At 40.5% G+C, this 21199-nt stretch overlaps 1 protein-coding gene across 1 annotated transcript; it reads left to right on the forward strand.

Moving 5' to 3' along the window:
• The first annotated feature begins 3658 nt into the window (after positions 1–3658).
• On the forward strand, positions 3659–13020 carry LOC110533562 (protein C-ets-2). The gene is made up of 10 exons (XM_021617900.2): positions 3659–3878; positions 4745–4814; positions 6206–6326; positions 7563–7682; positions 8724–8924; positions 9135–9209; positions 9650–9853; positions 10032–10301; positions 10481–10599; positions 11291–13020. The coding sequence occupies exons 2-10, from the start codon at positions 4752–4754 to the stop codon at positions 11504–11506; spliced, it is 1389 nt and encodes a 462-aa protein (XP_021473575.2). The 5' UTR covers positions 3659–3878; positions 4745–4751; the 3' UTR covers positions 11507–13020.
• The last annotated feature ends 8179 nt before the right edge of the window (positions 13021–21199 follow it).

The following is a 21199-nucleotide window of genomic DNA, read 5'->3' on the forward strand; positions in this document are numbered from 1 at the left end:
GGCAGATTCATATTTTCATTGGTTGAACGATGTTACATAAAAATGAGTGCTTTACATAATTTCTCATTGTCATCTGACCTCTCATGGCTGTTTCAACACAGGGCTGCTGTCCATTGAAATTAAGCAATAGTCATTGGGATCATCATCTTCATCATACTGTATGTATGAATTAACAGGTTGATTTCAATACAAGAGAAAAGGGGAAACGGAGCATGGCGTCCTTCAGTGAGGTTTTATGTCTATAATATAAGCAGTGGCAGGTAGTCTAGTGGTTAAGAGTATTGGACCAGTAACCGAAAGGTTGCTGGTTTGAATCCCAAACTGACTAGGTGAAAGGTCTGTCGTTCTGCCCTTGAACAAGGCAGTTAACCCCCAACAACTGCGCTGTGGATGTTGATTAAGGCAGCCCCAATGCATTTTTCTGAGTCAGATGGGTTGGGTTAAATGCGGTAGACACATTTTGGATACATACATTCAGTTGTGCAACTGTTATCCCCTTTCCCTAATTGCTCTAGATAAGACTGTCTGCTAAATGGCGTAAATGTTATATCAAGGTAGACATTCTAAGGGTTAGTACTGTGCTCCACAACTTTTGTAGATCAGCAATTAATTTCAAGGCTGTGCCAGCATTCTGAAATGATTTCCTTTTATTCTTTCCTGGTTTTTTATGTAAGTGTGATTTTTAAAGGTGGTCACTGCAGGCTTACAGACCTCATAATAAGAAGAAATACCTCAATCTCACTAAGACACAAATGGCAACACTTTATTTGAGCCCTCTGTTATGTTCAATGAAGGCTACCAAAGTCTGGCCCTCTACTATTCTACTACCTGAAACTTGGGTACAATTCCAAAGATGAACCCCATCCTCCAAATGGATTGAAAAATGTCAAAGCATTCCACACATAGAGGTAGAACTGACTAAACACCTGATATACTTTATGTTGATGAAAATGGTCCATGGCCTGTAGAACCATGCTAGATACTGCATGTGTCCAACAGACTGGCATGTACAAATACTACATGATTCAAAATAATTACAGCAAATGTTGAGGTTAATTGTTACAAATCAAAACACAACCTTCTCAACCAAGCTTGGACATTGAAACTTTACTAATCTAAAGCTTCTCTCCCAAGGGTTTCATTTAAAGACGTCCTCCAGCGATTTTTAAACGTTTATTGTTGAAAAGCGATATCCCAAGTATAAATACAGTAAATTACACACACTAAAGGGTAAAAAAAACATGTTATCATCAAAAAACTTCAAGGTGAAGGGCATTCAAAGAGTTGGTCTGATGGGAATTTCTGATGTCATCGGTCTCCCCTTTGCTTGAGGAACAATAGAGGAGCAATAGAGAACATAAGAGCAAAGCCCCACCAATCACAACGAGGTTTACTAAATTCCACACCTCCGGAAGAGTTCTCAACTACATTTGACTGAAAGTAGTGGGGAGGGCACTTTTTACAATATGGATACACCCTATTCACTGATTCACTTGTAGCAGGGGGTCTATACCTACCGTCTTTCTCGTGGTCGGGGTGAGAATAAAGGGTGACACTTCATCACACACTGTACATCTCTCTATTCTCCAGGCATTGTCCCCCACAGTTGTGTGTCTGGGAGGATGTCAATATAATTTACACTGTATCATTTAGGGATGGAGGTATCCACTCATGCAGACATGATGGGAAATGCTGTGATATACAGATGTTAAAACTTCTTATGGCTGCAAGGGGCAGTATTGAATAGCTTGGATGAAAGGTGCCCAAAGTAAACTGCCTGCTCCTCAGTCCCATTTGCTAATATATGCATAGTATTGTTAGTATTGGATTTTAAACACTCTGAAGTTTCTAAAACTGTTTCAATGATGTCTGTGAGTATAACAGAACTCACATGGCAGGCAAAAACCTGAGAAGAAATCCAAACAGGAAGTGGGAAATCTGAGGTTGGTCGAGTTTCAACCCAGCCCCTATTGAATACACAGTGGGATATGGATAAAGTTGCACTTCCTAGGGCTTCCACTAGATGTCAACCGTCTTTAGAAACTTGAATGAGGCTTCTACTGTGTTGTGGAGCCGGATGGGAGCTCTTTGAGTCAGTGGTCTGGCAGAGAGCCAGGTCCTGGTCATGCGCATTTGACATGATAGCGACCTGCGTTCCATGGCTTCTCTACAGACATAGGAATTCTCCGGTTGGAACTTTATTGAAGATTTATGATAACAACATCCTAAAGATTGATTCTATACTTAGTTTAACAAGTTTCTTCGACCTGTAATATAACTTTTTGAAGTTTTCGTCCGACGTTCAGATGGACATACATGAGCGTTTGGATTTGTGTACTAAACGTGCTAACAAAAGTAGCTACTTGGACATAAATAATGGACATTATCGAACAAATCAAGCATTTATTGTGGAACTAGGATTCCTGGGAGTGCATTCTGATGAAGATTGTCAAAGGTAAGGGAATATTTATAATGTGATTTCTGATTTCTGTTGACTCCAACATGGCGGATAATTTTATTTATTTTCTGAGCGCCGTCTCAGATTATTGCATGGTTTGATTTTTCCGTAAAGTTTTTTTTAAAATCTGACACAGCGGTTGCATTAAGGAGAGGTATATGTATATTTCCATGTCTAACAATTGTATTTATCGACATTTATAATGAGTATTTCTGTCAAATTATGTGGCTCTCTGCAATATCACCGGATGTTTTTGGAACTAGTGAACGTAACGCGCCAATGTATACTGAGATTTTTTTTATATAAATATGAACTTTATCAAACAAAACATACATGTATTTTGTAACATGAAGTCCTATGAGTGTCATCTGATGAAGATCATCAGAGGTTAGTGATTCATTTTATCTCTATTTGTGCTTTTTGTGACTCCTCTCTTTGGCTGGAAAAATGGCTGTGCTTTTCTGTGAGTTGGTGGTCACCTAACATAATCATTTGTGGTGCTTTCGCTGTAAAGCCTATTTGAAATCGGACACTGTAGTGGGATTAACAACAATATTACCTTTAAAAGGGTATAAGATGTATGTTTGAGGAATTTTAATTATGAGATTTCTGTTGTTTTGAATTTGGCGCCCTGCACTTTCACTGACTATTGTCATATCGATCCTGTTAACGGGATTGCAGCCCTAGGAAGTTTTAAATAGACCAACACAAAATAATTAGGCCATACTTAATGTTCTTGTTCTATAACTTCCTGATCTTTCTTTGGCCCATGTTTTGGATCTAGGCTGAAACATATCAGTGAACAAAAATATTGCTGTTGATTAATTGATTGATTGATATCCTTGAGGAAACTTTTCTCATCTTTTTTATTTATTCTCAAGTGGCACTGCCTTTGAAACCTCAAAGTATAAGATTGACAGGGCCATTCCACAATTGGCTAATATGAATTACTGAGCTGAGTGTGTTTTCGATCAGCATTCATCCCTGACAATATTTCTGGATAAGTGCGTCAGAGTTGCTTGGCTTCTGCACGTTTTCAGCGTTAATAAATGTTTTATTTTGACAGAACTGCAACACTGTTTACATCCGGTAAAGCGCGTTGAATATGTTCCACTATGATCATTTTCCATTGCTTACTACACGCTCCTCCCACTGAGCTACATAGCGCGCTATGAAAACAGCAAAAAAAAAGCTGCACTTCCTCATTGCCTAGATACACTCGTCAAGCACACACGAAGAAACAAGGCTGTGCATTGTTTTGATTTTATACTGGTCAGTGTATCTGGGAGGTACAAAACTCAAATACAGCATAGGCTTGCGCACATACAACACTGAATAGGATAAATATTCAATATCGAAAAGGAATACAATTTAACGTTACACTGTTGCTGTTTTGAAGAACAGCCGATCAATTCAACAGGTAGGTCCCTGATTTGTGTCTCTTCTCTCGTTCTTTGATCTATTCCCAGACAATGTGCCATTTGACTCTGTACTGCTTTCCTGAATAGTTTGTTTCTGTTCTACATGACATTTGCGATAATTGTTTCTGGTGGAATAATAACCAACGGTAAATCCCATTCCATGCCTTGTGGTCTATGCGACATATTATTTAAATTAGGGTAATGATTAATTTATCACTGATATTAAATATATCTTTACGAATTATTCAACATGGCTGTGTCAATAGAATCACTATTGAATGTGTGGCCGCTAATCTAATATGAAGGACCCCCCCACCCCCCACCACCATGAGGGGCCTTGAGTCATTTCGGGACCGATTAAACTTGTGACCAATGAGAGAATTATGCAATATTTCTGTCTCAGACATTCGTGATGTCATAATGATAGTGTGTGTGTGTAATTGTTGGCCTAATGTAAAACATATATATTTTTAACATGTTTAAGTAATTCCACAAACTAGCCAAATCAATAGCCTATTTATTCAATTGTGTTCAGGTTGCTTTGGAAAGTGTGCCAATGCATTAGGATATTGAATTCAATGTGCAGGTTTTATTTATATAATGTACTAACACAATTTAGGACTATGTGCTCGGTATAAAATAAGACATTGTAATATACTCATATTTATACATTGCATATTTTGTTGTTGCTATTTAGGAGAACAGTTGATCTATAGGTTGCATGTGAATTCATTGTCATTGTAGAGAAACGTATTACAACCCTCAGAGACAGATACAGTATCATACAAATTTCCATTCAGTTTGATGTCATTACTGATGTGTATTAGTGTTGCTCATAAAGTTTCTCTCTGTAATTTACCTGAAGATTACTGATGTGTGACCTCAGCATGGACAAAGTGGCCCCCTTGTCCACTGGCTATCGCTCCAGCCTCAAGGTGAGACTTCACAAGGCTGTGCCACTAATGTAGTAGATAAGTAGGAAAATCACATACATCGTAGTGCTGGAGATGGGGTTGTGTATAGTAGAGATAGGACCACTGTATCACAACTGATTCTGCAAGGCTGGATCAAAATCCTGCACACCCAATAGCTCTCCAGGACTGGAATTGGAGCACCATTCACTCAAGGCTATTGGGGAGTTAAGAAAGCACGGATTCCAAACATCAAATATCAGCAGAGATGTATTTTTAAATCCTGTGTGTTGCAGCACACTTGAGTCTGCTATTCTTCTCCCCATAACTTTAACCATAAAATAATAAATGAAAAGAAAGAGGACAAAGCCAGGCATATTAAATGTGAAGATAATTGGGAAGCTGATGGAGGAGAGGCTCCCAGTCTTTCCACCTTCTCTACGGCCACTAACTCAATTGGTCCCCTTGGTAACTAGCAAGAAAAAAGGCTCTCGAGACATTGAGGGACCTGTTTGTACAAGCCTATTAAACAGTTTATGGATAAAAAAGGATGATGTTTTGTGGGGAGTTATTTGAATAAAAAAATCATTGTGCCTTACAGTATTAGACAGGCGCACAAATGGCACTTTAGCATACATCTTTACTATAGATGTCCTAATCATTTGTTAAGGTTTCATGTGCGGCTTGGTTGTATAACGTCATAAGAAGTCTCATCAGCATCTGTAAAATGCTGAGATGGGTACAGTGCAGATTCAAGCAGAGCTCATCTTAAAAGGGCTTGTTTTTACCTAATAGAATTGTGAAGAAGAGCTTGGTTTGTCTAACCTGATTTGAAGAGGGGGAACGAGAGAGAGTGAAAAGGGAGAGAGAAGGATAGGGGGAGGAGGGGGTAGAGTTTTTTTCTCTCAAAAAGCAAAAGCCTACGCTGTGTTATAAACCCTCAGAGCTAAACTGCTGCCAGCTGCATCAAGGGGAGTTTCTAGTTCTGCTACGGAACAGGAAGGCTATGTATGGTCATCCTCTCCCAGCGGTTCAGGGCCAGGCTTAGCTTGGAGAATGAGAAAGGCCTGATGTGTTTGACTAATGATGACAGATTGGCTCTACTGAAAGGGAGTGCCCACATACAGAGTTGTTTCTGTCAATACTTTTGCCTGCTCTGTTATCTTTTGTCTTTTATCTCACTTTGTGACTCTGTCTAAAGAAGTGAATAAGGTATTTCCTAAATGATTCATAGTATCTGTGAGTGATCGGGTGTTGGTCATCCGTTCAGGACGATGCTTGTCTCACCTAATATATCCAATTATGTAGACATACAGTAGAATGGGGCTTTCTCAAATCATCAGGCAAAATACATGTTTTGTGTCTTTTAATTTAAACTAACAGTATGTTGTTTTTTATGTGTTGGTCCTCCACAGCGGCAGGTAGCGTTTGACCTTTTTGAAGATCCCATGTCTCTGTTCTCGGGATACTTCCTCCCCTCAGACGATGATCAGTCTTTTCAGGAGGTGCCCTCTGGCCTCAACTGTGTCTCACATGGTACGCCACCACCACAACCTACCAATGAGTGCCACATCACTCTAGCCCTCTACTTTACACCAAAACACTTTCATAACACCAATACCAACTAATCACCCCAGGCCAAAGTTAGACCAAACTCTATTAGGAAGATTATTTGCGAGACATGAGGTGACAAAGTTAACAATGTAGTGATTGCTGGCATACAAACTGTTTTCATTAATGATTAACAGAAAAACAGGTGTTTATTTGTGGTTAACAATTATCCATAACCCAAACTTTGTTAATCAATCTCATCCGGTTGCATGGCAGCTTAAATTGTCTGAACCCTAATTTAGATTTTTTTTGAAGGCCCAATGCAGCTGGGGTTTTTTTCAATCTCAATATTAAATCATTACTGGGTAACAATGAGGTACCTTACTGTAATTGTTTTGAATTAAAATGAAACAAAAATAGCTTCTTTGCAAAGAGCAATTTCTCAAGCAAGAATTTAGCTGGGAGTGGTCTGAGTGGGGAGGGGAAACTGAAAACTAGCTTTTATTGGCAGAGTGGTTTGGACCTCTTTCTTATTGGTCTATTAACTAATTAAACACCTGGTGATGTCACCAGGCATGCCAAAACTACATCCTACCTAAACAGACTGACATTTTAGGCGATCTTTTCAAACAGCTCTTGCACTAAAAGGGCATCGTCATAATTTTCAAAATTTCACAGTATTATTCTAACCTCATAGTGTGTAAATGTATATAAAACACAGGGAAATCATAGTTTTGGCTGCACTGGGCCTTTAAATTGAACTTTATTTCTGAGTTTGTATATGTATGAGTAGTGTTTTAAGGCTGTTGTTACTGTGCACAAAACAGAGTAGTGTACAGCCAATTCGGAGCTGAATCAACTATGAACAGTATTAGGATGTGACATACTGTACAGTGTTCATTCTTGTTTGCATTGACAGACCTGCCTATTGTGTTGAGATCACACCAACTTGTGGTTTGTGTTGCGCAATGGAGGTTATTATACAGATCACTATGCTGAGAGCTTTGCCATTTCTAAAAGGCCATTGTTCTTATAGCATTGACAGTAAACCCTACTCATATATGTGTAATCACATACGCAGGCACAAAGGATATGCGCGTTTTTTACTGATTTGGGTCTTTAAACAATTATCACACTGTTAAAGCAATGTTATTACATAAGAAAGGTCTAGAAAGGTTGATTAATAGAGTAATCAAACATTTGTTTTTGTAAACTCTCCAGACATGGGCCCTTGCTCTGTTCCACTTTTGACCCCGTGCAGTAAGGCAGTGATGAGTCAGGCCTTGAAGGACAGCTTCAGTGGCTTCTCCAAGGTCCAATGCTGCTGTGGCATCTCCAACAGTGAGTCACTTTCTACACCTGCTCAGTCTCATTGTCCTCCCTTTTTCTTCATTTCTGTTGAAATGTTTTCTACAAGGATGACAATTTGCTAATTTCCTAGCTAATTTTGAACTGGTTTGGAAGTCAGTCATTTTTGGGTTCATTTCGAAAGCTTTGCACTCACTCCAGCTTCCACAATAGATTAACTCCTGATTCTTACTCGTTAACACCATGTTTGTATGACATTTTCCCACTTATTGAGTGTTTAAGTATTTTTCTTTTCTTCGCCTCTTTAAAGGACAGGTTCACCTTTTTTAACCAAATCTCTATTTTTGATGTAAATAGCATGTTATAGAAGTATCCAGACACTTTCTTTGCGATTTCACTTGGTTTGGAGAAAGAGACCTCCCCACCAGCAATAGACTTCCTCATTGCTCATTCTGCAATATGGGGGCCACAGATAAACATGAACAAAGGCTCCAAAAACACCCAAATATCGCCTTTTAGAAATGGCAAAGCTCTCAGCATAGTGATGCAGGTCTTTAGATGTTATACACATGAAATTGTGTAATTCCGAACTTTATACACAACTTTATATTCCATTTTATTGGACTCAGGCGATACTTTTCCATGTGCGAGCATGCACATGCTTTCTCATTTCTCGTGTCACCACAATGGGAACCAAAAAATACATAAATGCACGCACACAGAAAAGTATCGCCCGTTTCGAAAATGACTTATTTGTTCATGTTTATCCATACTGCAGAACAAGCAATAATGAAGTATATTGCTGGTGTGGTAAGTTTCTCAAAACCAAGTGAAATCGGGAAAAAAAAACTGTGTCTGGACTATTCTATAACATGCCATTTACATCAAAAATTGAGATTTGGTAAAACATTTTGCCTGTCCCTTAATCATTCAAAAGTAAGCCTAGTTAAGTAAAATCAAGTCAAAGACTGGTGGATTTTGGTGACGTTTCCATGGAATTGTGAATGAACTTTTTAGTCATTTAAAATGGCTGTATATTAATATATTAATATTTTTTCTTTCTCGCTTTCACAGACCCCCATAAGTGGACCAAGCAGCACGTGATGCAGTGGCTCCACTGGGCAGCCAGTGAGTTCAGCCTGGCCAACGTCCACTTCTTTAAGTTTGACATGAACGGCCAGGAGCTGTGTGACCTGGGCAAGGAGAGCTTCCTGGACCTGGCCCCAGACTTTGTGGGCGACATCCTGTGGGAGCACCTGGACCAGATGATGAAAGGTAACAGTGGAATTTTTTAGTCAGATGGTATTTGTGTGGAAGGAAGATGGGGGAAAGAATAGGTGGAGTCGTCAGTTTTTTTTTGTATTCAGGTGGAAAGGGTTTCTTTATTCTGTAGAATTACTGTACCCTTTGGCTAAATGATACACTCTAAAAATCAAATAACAATATTTCTGACGGTTCCTGACTTTATCCTCCGTTTTCTTCCAGAATGTCAAGAGAGAGAAGAATCCAAAAGCCTCAGCAGTGTTGTGCCCTCAGTAACCAACTGGATGAGCTCTGTCGGTGAGTGTCCATTAGAAAAACATACTGAGCACCAGAGGGTTCAAATCCAAGTAAACATCAGATAGACAAAACAGTTTGACTTCAGCTTCATTTGAACAGAAGCCTTAAAGGCCCAATTCAGCCATTTAAAAAAATATCAAATAATTTCTGGCTAACAATTAAGTACTTTACTGTGATTGTTTTAAATTAAAATGGTCAAAAGGAAACTGTCTGGGAGTGGTCTGATTTGGGAGGGGAAAGAGAGAGAGGTTAGAAACGTTCTTATTAGCCTATTAACTAATTTACTGTCTAGTGATATCACTATTCCAACCTCAGTGTGGAAATATATATAAAACATAGAAAAATCACGCTTTTGACCGCACTGGGCCTTTAAGCTGTCCAAAGAGGTCTCTGAGGTCTCTGATGAGATGAGCTAAGTGGGCATATGTTCTTCTTTACAGGCTTCAGTCTGGAGGAGACCCAGTGTGCCCTGCAGGTGCCTGACAACAGCGGTAGTCTGCTGAGAGAACTGTTTGAGACTGCGGACAAGACTACCCTGCTGACCCGAGATCAGGAGTTCTCCATGTTCTCTAAGCCCCAACTGAGAACGGTCAATGTCAGCTACATCAGGAGCAACCCAGACGCAGGGCAACTCTGCAAAGCCTGTGAGTAGGCCAACTCACTGTTGTCTAGAAGCTATTAATCAATGTTAATTCATTAGTGTTCATTTTCCAAGGGAACACATGTAAGCGATTCCCAACAGATATTTGAATTCAGTGATATTTCCTTAACTTGATTCAGTTTCAGTTGAACTAACCATCTCTGTGCTTTGTTTATCTACAGTCTCGTCCCAGGACCAGAGTTTGTGTTCATTGGAGAGCATGGACAGCTTTGAGGGGCCAGAGTCCATGCTGCAATCCTGGGGTAGCCAGTCTTCCCTGGCGGACAACCAGAGGGTGCCGTCCCACGACAGCTTTGAGGACGAGTGCAACAGCAGCACCCTGAGCCTGGGGAATCAGGGCCTATCCTTCAAGGACTACGTCCAGGAGAGGAACGAGCCTGTGGAACTGGGAAAGCCTGTCATACCTGCTGCCGTGCTGGCTGGCTTCACTGGTGAGTTTATGAACCCGCTGACACAGTCAAACCCAGCTCATCTTGAATGAAATACTATCTATCTCTCTGTCAACCCCAGTTTCAATTCCAGTTCAAAACAGTACACTACAGTTGTGTATACACAAACTATGCCTTTTGATCGCCGTCTGACTCCTATGCCTTTTTTTTCCTCTCAACAGGAAGCGGTCCTATCCAGCTGTGGCAGTTCTTGCTGGAGCTCCTGACTGATAAGAGTTGTCAGGCCATCATCAGCTGGACCGGAGACGGCTGGGAGTTCAAACTCACTGACCCAGATGAGGTGAGTGTCAATTGGCCTCATACAAAATGTGTATTGTTGTTGTGTTGTGGAGGAGATAGCCACAATGGTTTACAGTAGGTGTGTACCGAGTACTCTGACAAAAAGAGTATCGCAACGGATATGGAGAATTTTCGGAATGCGATTATGACAAGTATTTTTTGTAATTAAAATAGTAATTGTCAGCTGCCAGCACGCATCTCTCTGTCCCTCAAAAAGTGTGAAGCCCTTTATGCTCTAAATAACTATTGGCTAGTTCTTCCATCTGTAAGAAACAAGCAGGGTATCGTTTGAGCCTGCTGCAACGATTGGATTAGAAAAAGCCGTTCTCCCGCTGCACTTATTTCCCCAGACAGACATACGGAGCGCTCCGTCTCTCTCACTCATCTCAGGGCACATTACACCACTTCTACAAACATTGTGTGTGAATCAGAATTGCTAGTGATTGTTGTTCTAGCTATCAATCTAGTTATATTAGTTATACTTTGCTGAGGACATATGTTTGTTTTTGTTTGTGTACTTACTGAGTAGCTTAAATAAATATGAATACAAATACGAGTATGACGAGATTGGCAACACCGCTAGTTTACAGGACTAAAAAAGTCTTCAACATAAGAGCCATCAGAAGACATCAAGATGTAGTGTAAGAATCTGTTGTCCATTGGTGTTTATCATTCTCTCCTTCCTCTTCCAGGTGGCTCGACGCTGGGGCCGCAGGAAGAACAAGCCCAAGATGAACTACGAGAAGCTGAGCCGTGGCCTGCGATACTACTACGACAAGAACATCATCCACAAGACCTCGGGCAAGCGATACGTCTACCGCTTCGTCTGTGACCTGCAGAATCTTCTGGGCTACTCGGCCGAAGAGCTCCACATCATGCTAGGGGTCCAGCCTGACACTGAGGATTGAACCAACTGGTGTTTTATCGAAAGGGAAGGGGTTGGCGATGTAGCCAGTGGGGCTTCACTACCCCAACTTAGCAAAAGTTGCTAATGTTACAGGCCATCTGAAAGTAATTTCTGGTCATTGAACAGGTGGTTGATGTCCACTGATAGTGGCTACACTGGTGGGCAGACAGTGAGCATCTCTAATTTGGAGAGGCAGCTCATGTCTCGGCGCTTGCGCCATCAATGTGCATCGTTGTGCAAGCTTTGGTTGAGAGGGGTGCCAGTATTTAAATCAAGCATTCCCTCTGGGTGAAAGTGTTATTGTGCAAGTTGTAATGGATCAGCTCTGTATCCATCTGCAAAGCGGAGAGCTGTTAATTGCACAGATGACAATGGTGATCAATGTAACATAGCTGATTTTTTCATTCTTGCTTTATACTCAGCAAGTATGGTGTTTACGGAGTCTGAGCAGTGGACATTTAGACTTACTGTGAAAGATCTTGAGGTTACCAAACAAGAATGCTTTTGAGGTGGCGGATCCAGCGCCTGAAATAGGAGTTTTGATGGAGAATGTATTCATGATTTTATGGAGTAGCTAAGATTGCCTTTACTGTTGTGCTTTTACTAATGCATTGTCCTGCTGACAAGCTTGCAGCGCAACTGGAATACCAGTCATTGTGGCTATTGCATTTCTCCTCTATCAAAAAGGAAATAATTTAATTATTGTTCTATAAATATGAATATTTTGTCATGTTTGGCGAGTTATACACAATTCACATGTGAATATGGCTTTAAAGGTTGAATGTAACGGTGTAGCAGCTATCAGAATTTATTTTTGGAGCAGGTTTATCAGGGATACATTTGTGAATTGATTGTTTATTTATTTTTATGTGACCAAAGCGACATGTGGATGTATATGGTTTATTCTAAACTATAGTTGCATTTTGTTGTATGTTTTTATGTTCTGCACCAAAGTCCCTGTGTATATATTATATTGGTACTACTGTACCTGTTATAAATACGATGAATATTCACTGTGTATTTTACTGAAGAAGATAAAGCAGCCTTTTTGAAGTTGTTGTACAGATGACAGACACACAAAAAATGGCATCATTTTGGCTACGATCTTATTCCTTCCTAGCCCATGTGTGTTTATGCTGTTCTCTTAATCATTTTAGTCGTCTTCTATTAATTGATATTGTATAACACAATGAAAAGTAAGATCATCTTAAGAATTCTGTTGTTGAAATCTTAATAAAATAGAACATTTTGAACTGACATGTGAAGCAACAGGGTTATTGTATATTGTTTGATAATAGAATGTTGGTCTTGCTACAACATCTAAGCTCTGAATATATCATTGGCAGCGCGACATGTTGTGCTGTTTGCTGTAACTAAAGATGTGCATGTCATCGGCATGCCAAAGACCTGTGTAACTTATTCATCAGAATTACTTTACTTAAATGACTTTGTCAGCATTTCAGTGGTTTTTAAATGGAAAATGGCTTTGACATTTTAATAAAAGCTTTATTTTTATATGGTATTGTTTCTTTTATTGACTTTTGGTAGCTTAATATAAGGAGGGGTAGCTAATTAAAGAGCCATGGTTTTTAAAGAACACTTAGTTGAGTACCAAAATGTGTGGGAGTTTCTTAAGCCCTTAGGATAAAAATCTGTCACACCAAGAATTAAGAAGTGATTTTTTTAAGTTGCCAAAGTACTGGGTTTTTTCTTTGTTTCAATGGGTATATATTGTCAATCCACAGCTAGTCTCAATGCACATTAGACCATTGAACATTTTATCTTACCGGATACAACTTCCATCTCCAGCACCTTTGCCATTTACAAAAATGCCATGCAATGTACGGTATGAATTTCTCACCAGTGCATAGTCTTATGAAATACATTGCCTCATAGTGTATGTGTGCAGGATTTTTTAATTGTTTAAATTTATTTAACGTTTCTTTAACTAGGCAAGTCAGTTAAGAACAAATGATAGTTTACAATGACGGCCTACACCGGCCAAACCCAGACAACGCTGAGTCAATTGCGCGCCACGATATGGGACTCCCAATCACGTCCGGTTGTGATACAGCCTGGATTCAAACCAGGGTGTCTGTAGTGACGCCTCTAGCACTGAGATGCAGTGCCTTAGACCACTGTGCCACTCAGGAGCCCAACAATGATCAAACACCTACTGTATGTAAGCCCATGGATAAGCTTAGGAAGGTTAGACTTTTCATTGTGAAGCTCGCAATATTCAAGGCTGGGGAATGACACACTTTATTATATTTATGCACTATAGTCATGTTGTCTTTTGTATATCATTATCAGTCATTTATAGCTAATGATCAATAGGTGACCGTATAACCGTGCAACCAACGGTTATGGATGAAGACCATCATAAATAACCGCCATAACCGTTTTAAAATTATAGAAGAAGAAACGTGTGGAACTGTTGACTGAAGACGGGATGATATTTGTGAATTTGAGTCCGTTTCTGCCGTAACATGGACTCTTAATAATTCCTGAAACAAGCAAAGGAATCTTCAGTTGCCTAAGCAACGCACCCCACAATGCAGCAGCAGCTCACTATTTATATGGCATCAATAGCTGCAGGAATGAAGGAGGAGAAAATGTGCACAAAAAAAAACAGAATTTGAACAGTTATTAGTACGGTGACCGTGGTCATTTGGCTGGCCAATTACCGTCATCCAAAAATCCTTAATCATCACAGCCCTATGCGTTGATTGACCCAGGAAAAAACACCCACGTAAAAGGATACATTCCAAAGAGAAGGTGCATAACGATGGAGGAATTCAGATATGACGTCATTGTTTTAAGTACTACCCACAGAGTTCTTAAACTACGGTGTGTGACATGTTCAATGTGCCAGTAAATCATCAATGTTCCAGTAAATCATCAATGTTCCAGTAAATCATCAATGTTTCAGTAAATCAACACAATCTCCTTTTTTGGTTTTTCAAATTGCTGCGTCTTGGAGCTAGAATTTGGATCATGTATAGAGAGCAATGTACAACACGGCGAACTTAGCAAACGATGCCTTTTTTGGTAAGTACATGGGGGCCGACATCTTTATGCACTTTCGGCGTAGTTGAGGCTGTCGAGGAGAGAACAGCTCATAATAATGGCTGGAACATAATAATATCATGATTATTAATCGAAATATGAAATAGTCACGTGAAGCTCTAGCTACATGAGACGTGCTGCCTCTTTCCTTTTGAGAGCATGTGGAGTGAGATCTCTCACATATCTGATATGTCCAGACAGCTCCCCAGTCCCGGCTCTGTACACAACTGTACACAACACACTCTCCACACACAGCCCAGCGAGTCTCCGACAGCTGTGTCAACATGGCCTCCACTGGGCCCTGTCGTAGTCCAGGGTATTCACCTACATGACTCAAAGACTAGCTGTCAACATCTGTCTCCGCAATAAAGTGTGTGTGTCTGTGCCTGCGTGCGTGATTACACATATATGAGTAGGGTTTACTGTCAATGCTATAAGAACAATGAGCTCTATCTGTTTAATAACCTCTATTGAGCAACACAAACCACAAGTTGGTGTGATCGCAACACAATAGGCAGGTCTGTCAATGCAAACAAGAATGAACTATGCCACTGCCCTATACTGTTCATAGTTGATCCAGCTCCAAATTGTTTGTAGACTACTCTGTTTTGTGCACACTAACAACAGCCTTAAAACACTTCTCATACATATTCAAACTCAGAAACAACATTTAATTTAAAGGCCCGGTGCAGCCAAAACTGTGATTTCCCTGTGTTTTATATATATTTCCACACTGAGGTTGGAATAATACTGTGAAATGATAATAATTCCCTTTTAGTGTAAGAGCTGTTTGAAAAGATCGCCTGATAGTTCAGCCTGTTTTGGTGGGATGGAATTTTGGCTTTCCAGGTGACATTAGACAGTCGTAGATAGTCATAGCAAAATTCTTGCTTGAGAAATTGCTTTTTGTTAAGAAGCTATTTTGGTTTCTTTTTTACACAGTAAGGTACTAAATTGTAACCCAGAAATGTTTTGGTATTGAGATATAAACGGCTGCAATGGAGTGTTGCAAAATAAGTGTTGCAAAATAAATTGAGAAATCTATGTTATTTAATTATTGCACCCACACTGCTTGCGCGCGCCAACGAGCGTCTGCAACACCAAGGGCTAAAATATTTCTGACGCAGATCGCGCTGCATTCCTGCCTCCCCCATCTCCTCATTGGTTTATAGAAGCAGGTACACACGTGCCATCTCCTCATTGGTTATACCCATGTGGGTGACTGAAAGACTAACGAGGTCAGTGCAGTAATGCACCTAATTTATGAAAGTTGCCAATCGCAATATAAAGTCAAGAGAAGAAAAAGCCTGGATGGAAGAGAGATGACTAGAAACGATTCGGTTGACCGTTTTATGTGTGGATTAATTGGCGGAGTAGAGGACCTTGTGCATTTCAGGTAAAATAACAACTCAATGTTTATATCCCAGGACAAATTAGCTAGCAACGGGAAGCTAGCTAAATAGGACAAATTAGCTAGCAAGTGCAAGCTAACTAGCTAAATTGCCATAAATGTTTAATGCTTTTCGACCTGTCCCCAAATTAATGTAATTGGTTCAGAGTTTGTTTTGATATTTTAACCTGCATGTTGTGATCGCGTTTGGTGTGGGGGCACAATTTTAATTTATGCACGATGGCACAAGATGCTGCAAGTGCGCAGCCATTTGGGTTCCGTGTTTAAGAACAGTAACTAAAGGATTGTAACTAAACGTACAGTTGCTTGACTGATCATACCTCTTAGGATTTTTATGTTGAGTTAACAAAATACATGCCATAAGAATTACAATACTATATTTCTGATCATTTCCACAAACTCTCCCACATCTTATAGTCTTACAAATAATATTGGTAAAAGATAGTGAGATAATACTGCTAAGGAAATGAAAAATGAACATAGTGTTTACTGGAAGCAGTAACCTCCATATGACAGACTCAACTCAAGTGCTGCTACAGTAGCAGCACCCACACACAACCTTAACCTAACATGCTGCAGCTATTGTGTTGATCCTGCAGTCTAAGATGAACACATGACTTTCTCTCTGCATTGTGTGCCTGACATAACATATAATACACACTCATCTTTTGTGGAACATGGTGTTCTACAGTGAAGGGCAACAGAAGTGTACAGAACATGGTTCCTAAGGAATGAGTGGAGGAAGCAGAGTATGTGAGTGCAGTTGAGAGTTTAGAAAATCCTGCTCATCGCTCACAGCGGGCGCTCCATGTCCTTTCCAACCGCTCTGGTAAAAACGGCTCCTCACTGCTCCATGATGACAACGGTATAGGGAGGAGGTCAGAGACCTGACAGTGTGGTGCCAGGAAAACAACCCCTTCATCAAGACAAAGGTGATCGTGGCCTACAGGAAAAGGAGGGCCAAGAACGCCCCCATTCACAATGACAGGGCTATAGTGGAGCAGGTCGAGAGCTTCAAGTTCGTTGGTGTCCACATCACCAAACAAACTATCATGTTCCAAACTAGAGGTCCACCGATTAATCGGAATGCCCGATTATTTGGGGCCGATTTAAAGTTTTCATAACAATCATAAATCTGTATTTTTGGGCGCCAATTTGCCGATTTTAAAAAACAAACAATGTTATACCTTCATTTAACTCGGCAAGTCAGTTAAGAACACATTCTTATTTTCAATGACGGCCTAGGAACGGTGGGTTAACTGCCTTGTTCAGAGGCAGAATGACCTTGTCAGCTCGGGGGATCCAATCTTGCAGCCTTACAGTGAACTAGTCCAACGCAATAACGACCTGCCTCTCTCTCGTTGCACTCCACAAGGAGACTGCCTGTTACGCGAATGCAGTAAGCCAAGGTAAGTTGCTAGCTAGCATTACACTTATCTTATAAAAAAACAATCATAATCATAATCACTAGCGTGTCCTGCGTTGCATATAATCTGACTGAGCATACAAGTATCTAAGTATCTGACTGAGTGGTGGTAGGCAGAAGCAGGCGTGTAAACATTCATTCAAACAGCACTTTTGTGCGTTTTGCCAGCAGCTCTTCCTTGTGCGTCAAGCATTGGGCTGTTTATGACTTCAAGCCTACCAACTCCCGAGATGAGGCTCGTGTAACCGAAGTGAAATGGCTAGCTAGTTAGCGCGCACTAATTGTCGTTGTGTTGCTGGTTCGAGCCCAGGGAGGAGCGAGGAGAGGGACAGAAGCTATACTGTTACACTGGCAATACTAAAGTGCCTATAAGAACATCCAATAGTCAAAGGTTAATGAAATACAAATGGTATAGAAGGAAATAGTCCTATAATTCATATAATAACTACAACCTAAAACTTCTTACCTGGGAATATTGAAGACTCATGTTAACAGGAACCACCAGCTTTCATATGTTCTCATGTTCTGAGCAAGGAACTGAAACATTAGCTTTCTTACATAGCACATATTGCACTTTTACTTTCTTCTCCAACACTTTGTTTTTACATTATTTAAACCAAATTTAACATGTTTCATTGTTTACTTGAGGCTTAATTGATTTTATTGATGTATTATATTAAGTGAAAATAAGTGTTCATTCAGTATTGTTATAATTGTCATTATTACAAATATATATTTTTTAAATTGGCAGATTAATTGGTATCGGCTTTTTTTGTCCTCCAATAATCGGTATCTGTATTGGCGTTGAAAAATCATAATCGGTCGACCTCTAGTCCAAACATACCAAGACAGTTGTGAAGAGGGCACAACAATACCTATTCCCCCTCAGGAGACTGAAAATATTTGGCATTGGTCCTCAGATCCTCAAAAGTTCTACAGCTGCACCATCAAGAGCACTGACTGGTTGCATCACCGCCTGGTATGGCAACTGCTCGGCATCTGACCGCAAGGCGCTACAGAGGGAACGGCCCAGCGTACGGCCCAGTACATCACTGGGGCCAAGCTTCCTGCCATCCAGGACCTCTATACCCGGCGGTGTCAGAGGAAGGCCCTAAAAATTGTAAAATAATCTTAGGGGCCTTCCTCGGGAGCCTATAGCAGTACACAAGTATACTACAATTGCATGCTGGGCCGGGCATGCCATGAGCTCGTGACTTGGAACGCTACTGGAGCGAAATTGGATCAAGCGAGAAGGCTGACATTCCAGCATTTAGGAAACTCGCTCTGAGCTCCAGTGAAATCGGACATGGTCCATTCCTAGTTCCGCTCCAGCTCTGCTCACATACTCTGGAAGGAAGTAGTAGCATATATGGTTTGAAGGAGTACAGGTCTGTCATCTACAAGCAGTTATTACTGAAGCAACTGCTGCTTCACCTTCTGTAATGTGATTCATGCTCATGTTCAGATAGTGAACTGTCAATTGAAATTGGCTGATGCCTGCAGCTCTGAGTATGTCCTCAAGTAAGTAACCTATAGTAACCTATACAGTGCATTCGGGATAGTATTCAGACCCCTTGAATTCCACGCCCCTTGAATTTTCGACATTTTGTTATGTTACAGCCTTCTTCTGAAATGGATTAAATCGTTTTTCCCCTCCTCAATCTACACACCATACCCCACAATGACAAAGCAAAAACAGGTTAAGAAATTTTTGCAGATTTGTTAAAAATAAGTAACTGAAATATCACATTTACATAAGTATTCAGACCATTTATTCAGTACTTAGTTGAAGCACCTTTGGCAGCGATTACTGCCTCGAGTCTTCTTGGGTATGACGCTACAAGCTTGGTACCCCTGTATTTGGGGAGTTTATCCCATTATTCTCTGCAGATCCAGATTCTCTGCTTCACGTGACGTGACGCTTGGTATTCAGGCCAAATACTTCAATCTTGGTTTCATCAGACCTTAGAATCTTGTTCTACTCCAAGCTGGCTGTCATGTGCCTTTTACTGAGGAGTGGCTTCCGTCTGGCCACCCTACCATAAAGGCCTGATTGGTGGAGTGCTGCAGAGATGGTTGTCCTTCTAGAAGGTTCTCAAATCTCCATAGAGGAACTCTGGAGCTTTGTCAGAGGGACCATCGGGTTCTTGGTCACCTCCCTGACCAAGTCCCTTCTCCCTTCGCCCTTCTCCCCCGATTGCTGTTATTATATAACAGTGTTAGTTAACATTTGACAAATGCTCGGACAGTATGCTTTTTAAAAAGGGGTGTTTTTGAGTTTCTACCTCATGTCTCAATTGCTCTACAAATATGAATGGAACCAGCATGCCTGTTTCTACCACATGGCAAATTCAAACAAGCCACCGGAGGATTCCACTGCGTACTCCAATAACACTGTAATAGCCTTTTTCTGGAAATCCTTTTCATATCTGGACTGTTACCATCAATGGGCAGCACAATTGATTATTCATGGACTGTGACAATAGGCTTTACAACACACCAGATAGCACAATCTTAAATATCCCTTTATTACCCTCTACTATCTTTGATAACGGAATCTTAGGAAACATTGACACAATGAGTAAGCCTACCTACAATGAGCATATGGAATTGTCAGACGTTTACTCACGGACTATGTTTTTGCCTCAGGGAGAGATGACAGACAGATAATACAACACACACATACCATGTAAAGAAAGGTGCGTTACTGTACCCTACAGTAGGACACTTCATCACCTTCATTACGCACAGCTACAATTCTCATGCAAAACATGTTATGGCATGGCAGACATGCTACAACATAATATGCTAGTTAGACAAAGAAAAATGCTCACAAACACAGTAAAAACTCCCTCTGATCAAACAGTGCTGTGTACTGTACTAAACTGTGTGCTGTGTTGTTTTCAGGGCACCCGGCGGCTGTTCAGTTCCAGGAACAGAGTTATGGGAGGCTCAGCTAGCCAGTTGCATCTGCAAGTCATTTCCTGAGAAACTGCCCCTGGCACTGCCATGGACGTCACACCCTAAATGAGAATAAGGCAATGTGCTGCTGGCCTCCAATCAATAGAGGTTGGAGCAGATCCCCAGCCACACACCACCCGCTTGCACTTGTTCACTCATGTACACTCAGAGACAATCTCCCCACCTCAAACATTCAAAGATTTACATACAGAAAAAATACTCTGTCCCACTCCAATGCACACTTTGGTACTAAAAAACACAGAGAAATATATACACATACGTCAGGGTTTCCTAAACTTTTTTGGCCCACGACCCCATTTTAATATCTGAAAATTTGTGCGGACCCAACCATGTAAACAAAAAATGGTGTAATTAACAGCCAATGTTTCGTTTTTTTCGTTGGGGCTATGGCAGTCAATTGCAAAACATTCTAACAGAATTTCTGATTGTATTCTCAACTCACCATCATCTGACATCATTTATTTTATCTCACAACCACTAATGAGATGGGTGTGCTTGATGCATGTTGAAGTTACCTGCTGCACATCTCAAAGTTCTGCTCTCAGCTCTTTTGCTACCAGTTGTTCTCGGTGTATCAAATCAAATCAAACTTTATTTGTCACATGCGCCGAATACAGCAAGTGTAGACCTTACTGTGAAATGCGTACTTACAAGCCCTTAACCAACAGTGCAGTTCAAGGAGAGTTATGAAAATATTTACCAAATAAACTAAAGTATAAGATAATAAAAAGTAACACAATAGCATAACAATAACGAGGCTATATACAGGGGGTACCTGTACCGAGTCAGTGTGCGGAGGTACAGGT

Source organism: Oncorhynchus mykiss, chromosome 10, assembly GCF_013265735.2.
Source record: "Oncorhynchus mykiss isolate Arlee chromosome 10, USDA_OmykA_1.1, whole genome shotgun sequence".
Classification (NCBI taxonomy): Eukaryota; Metazoa; Chordata; class Actinopteri; order Salmoniformes; family Salmonidae; genus Oncorhynchus; species Oncorhynchus mykiss.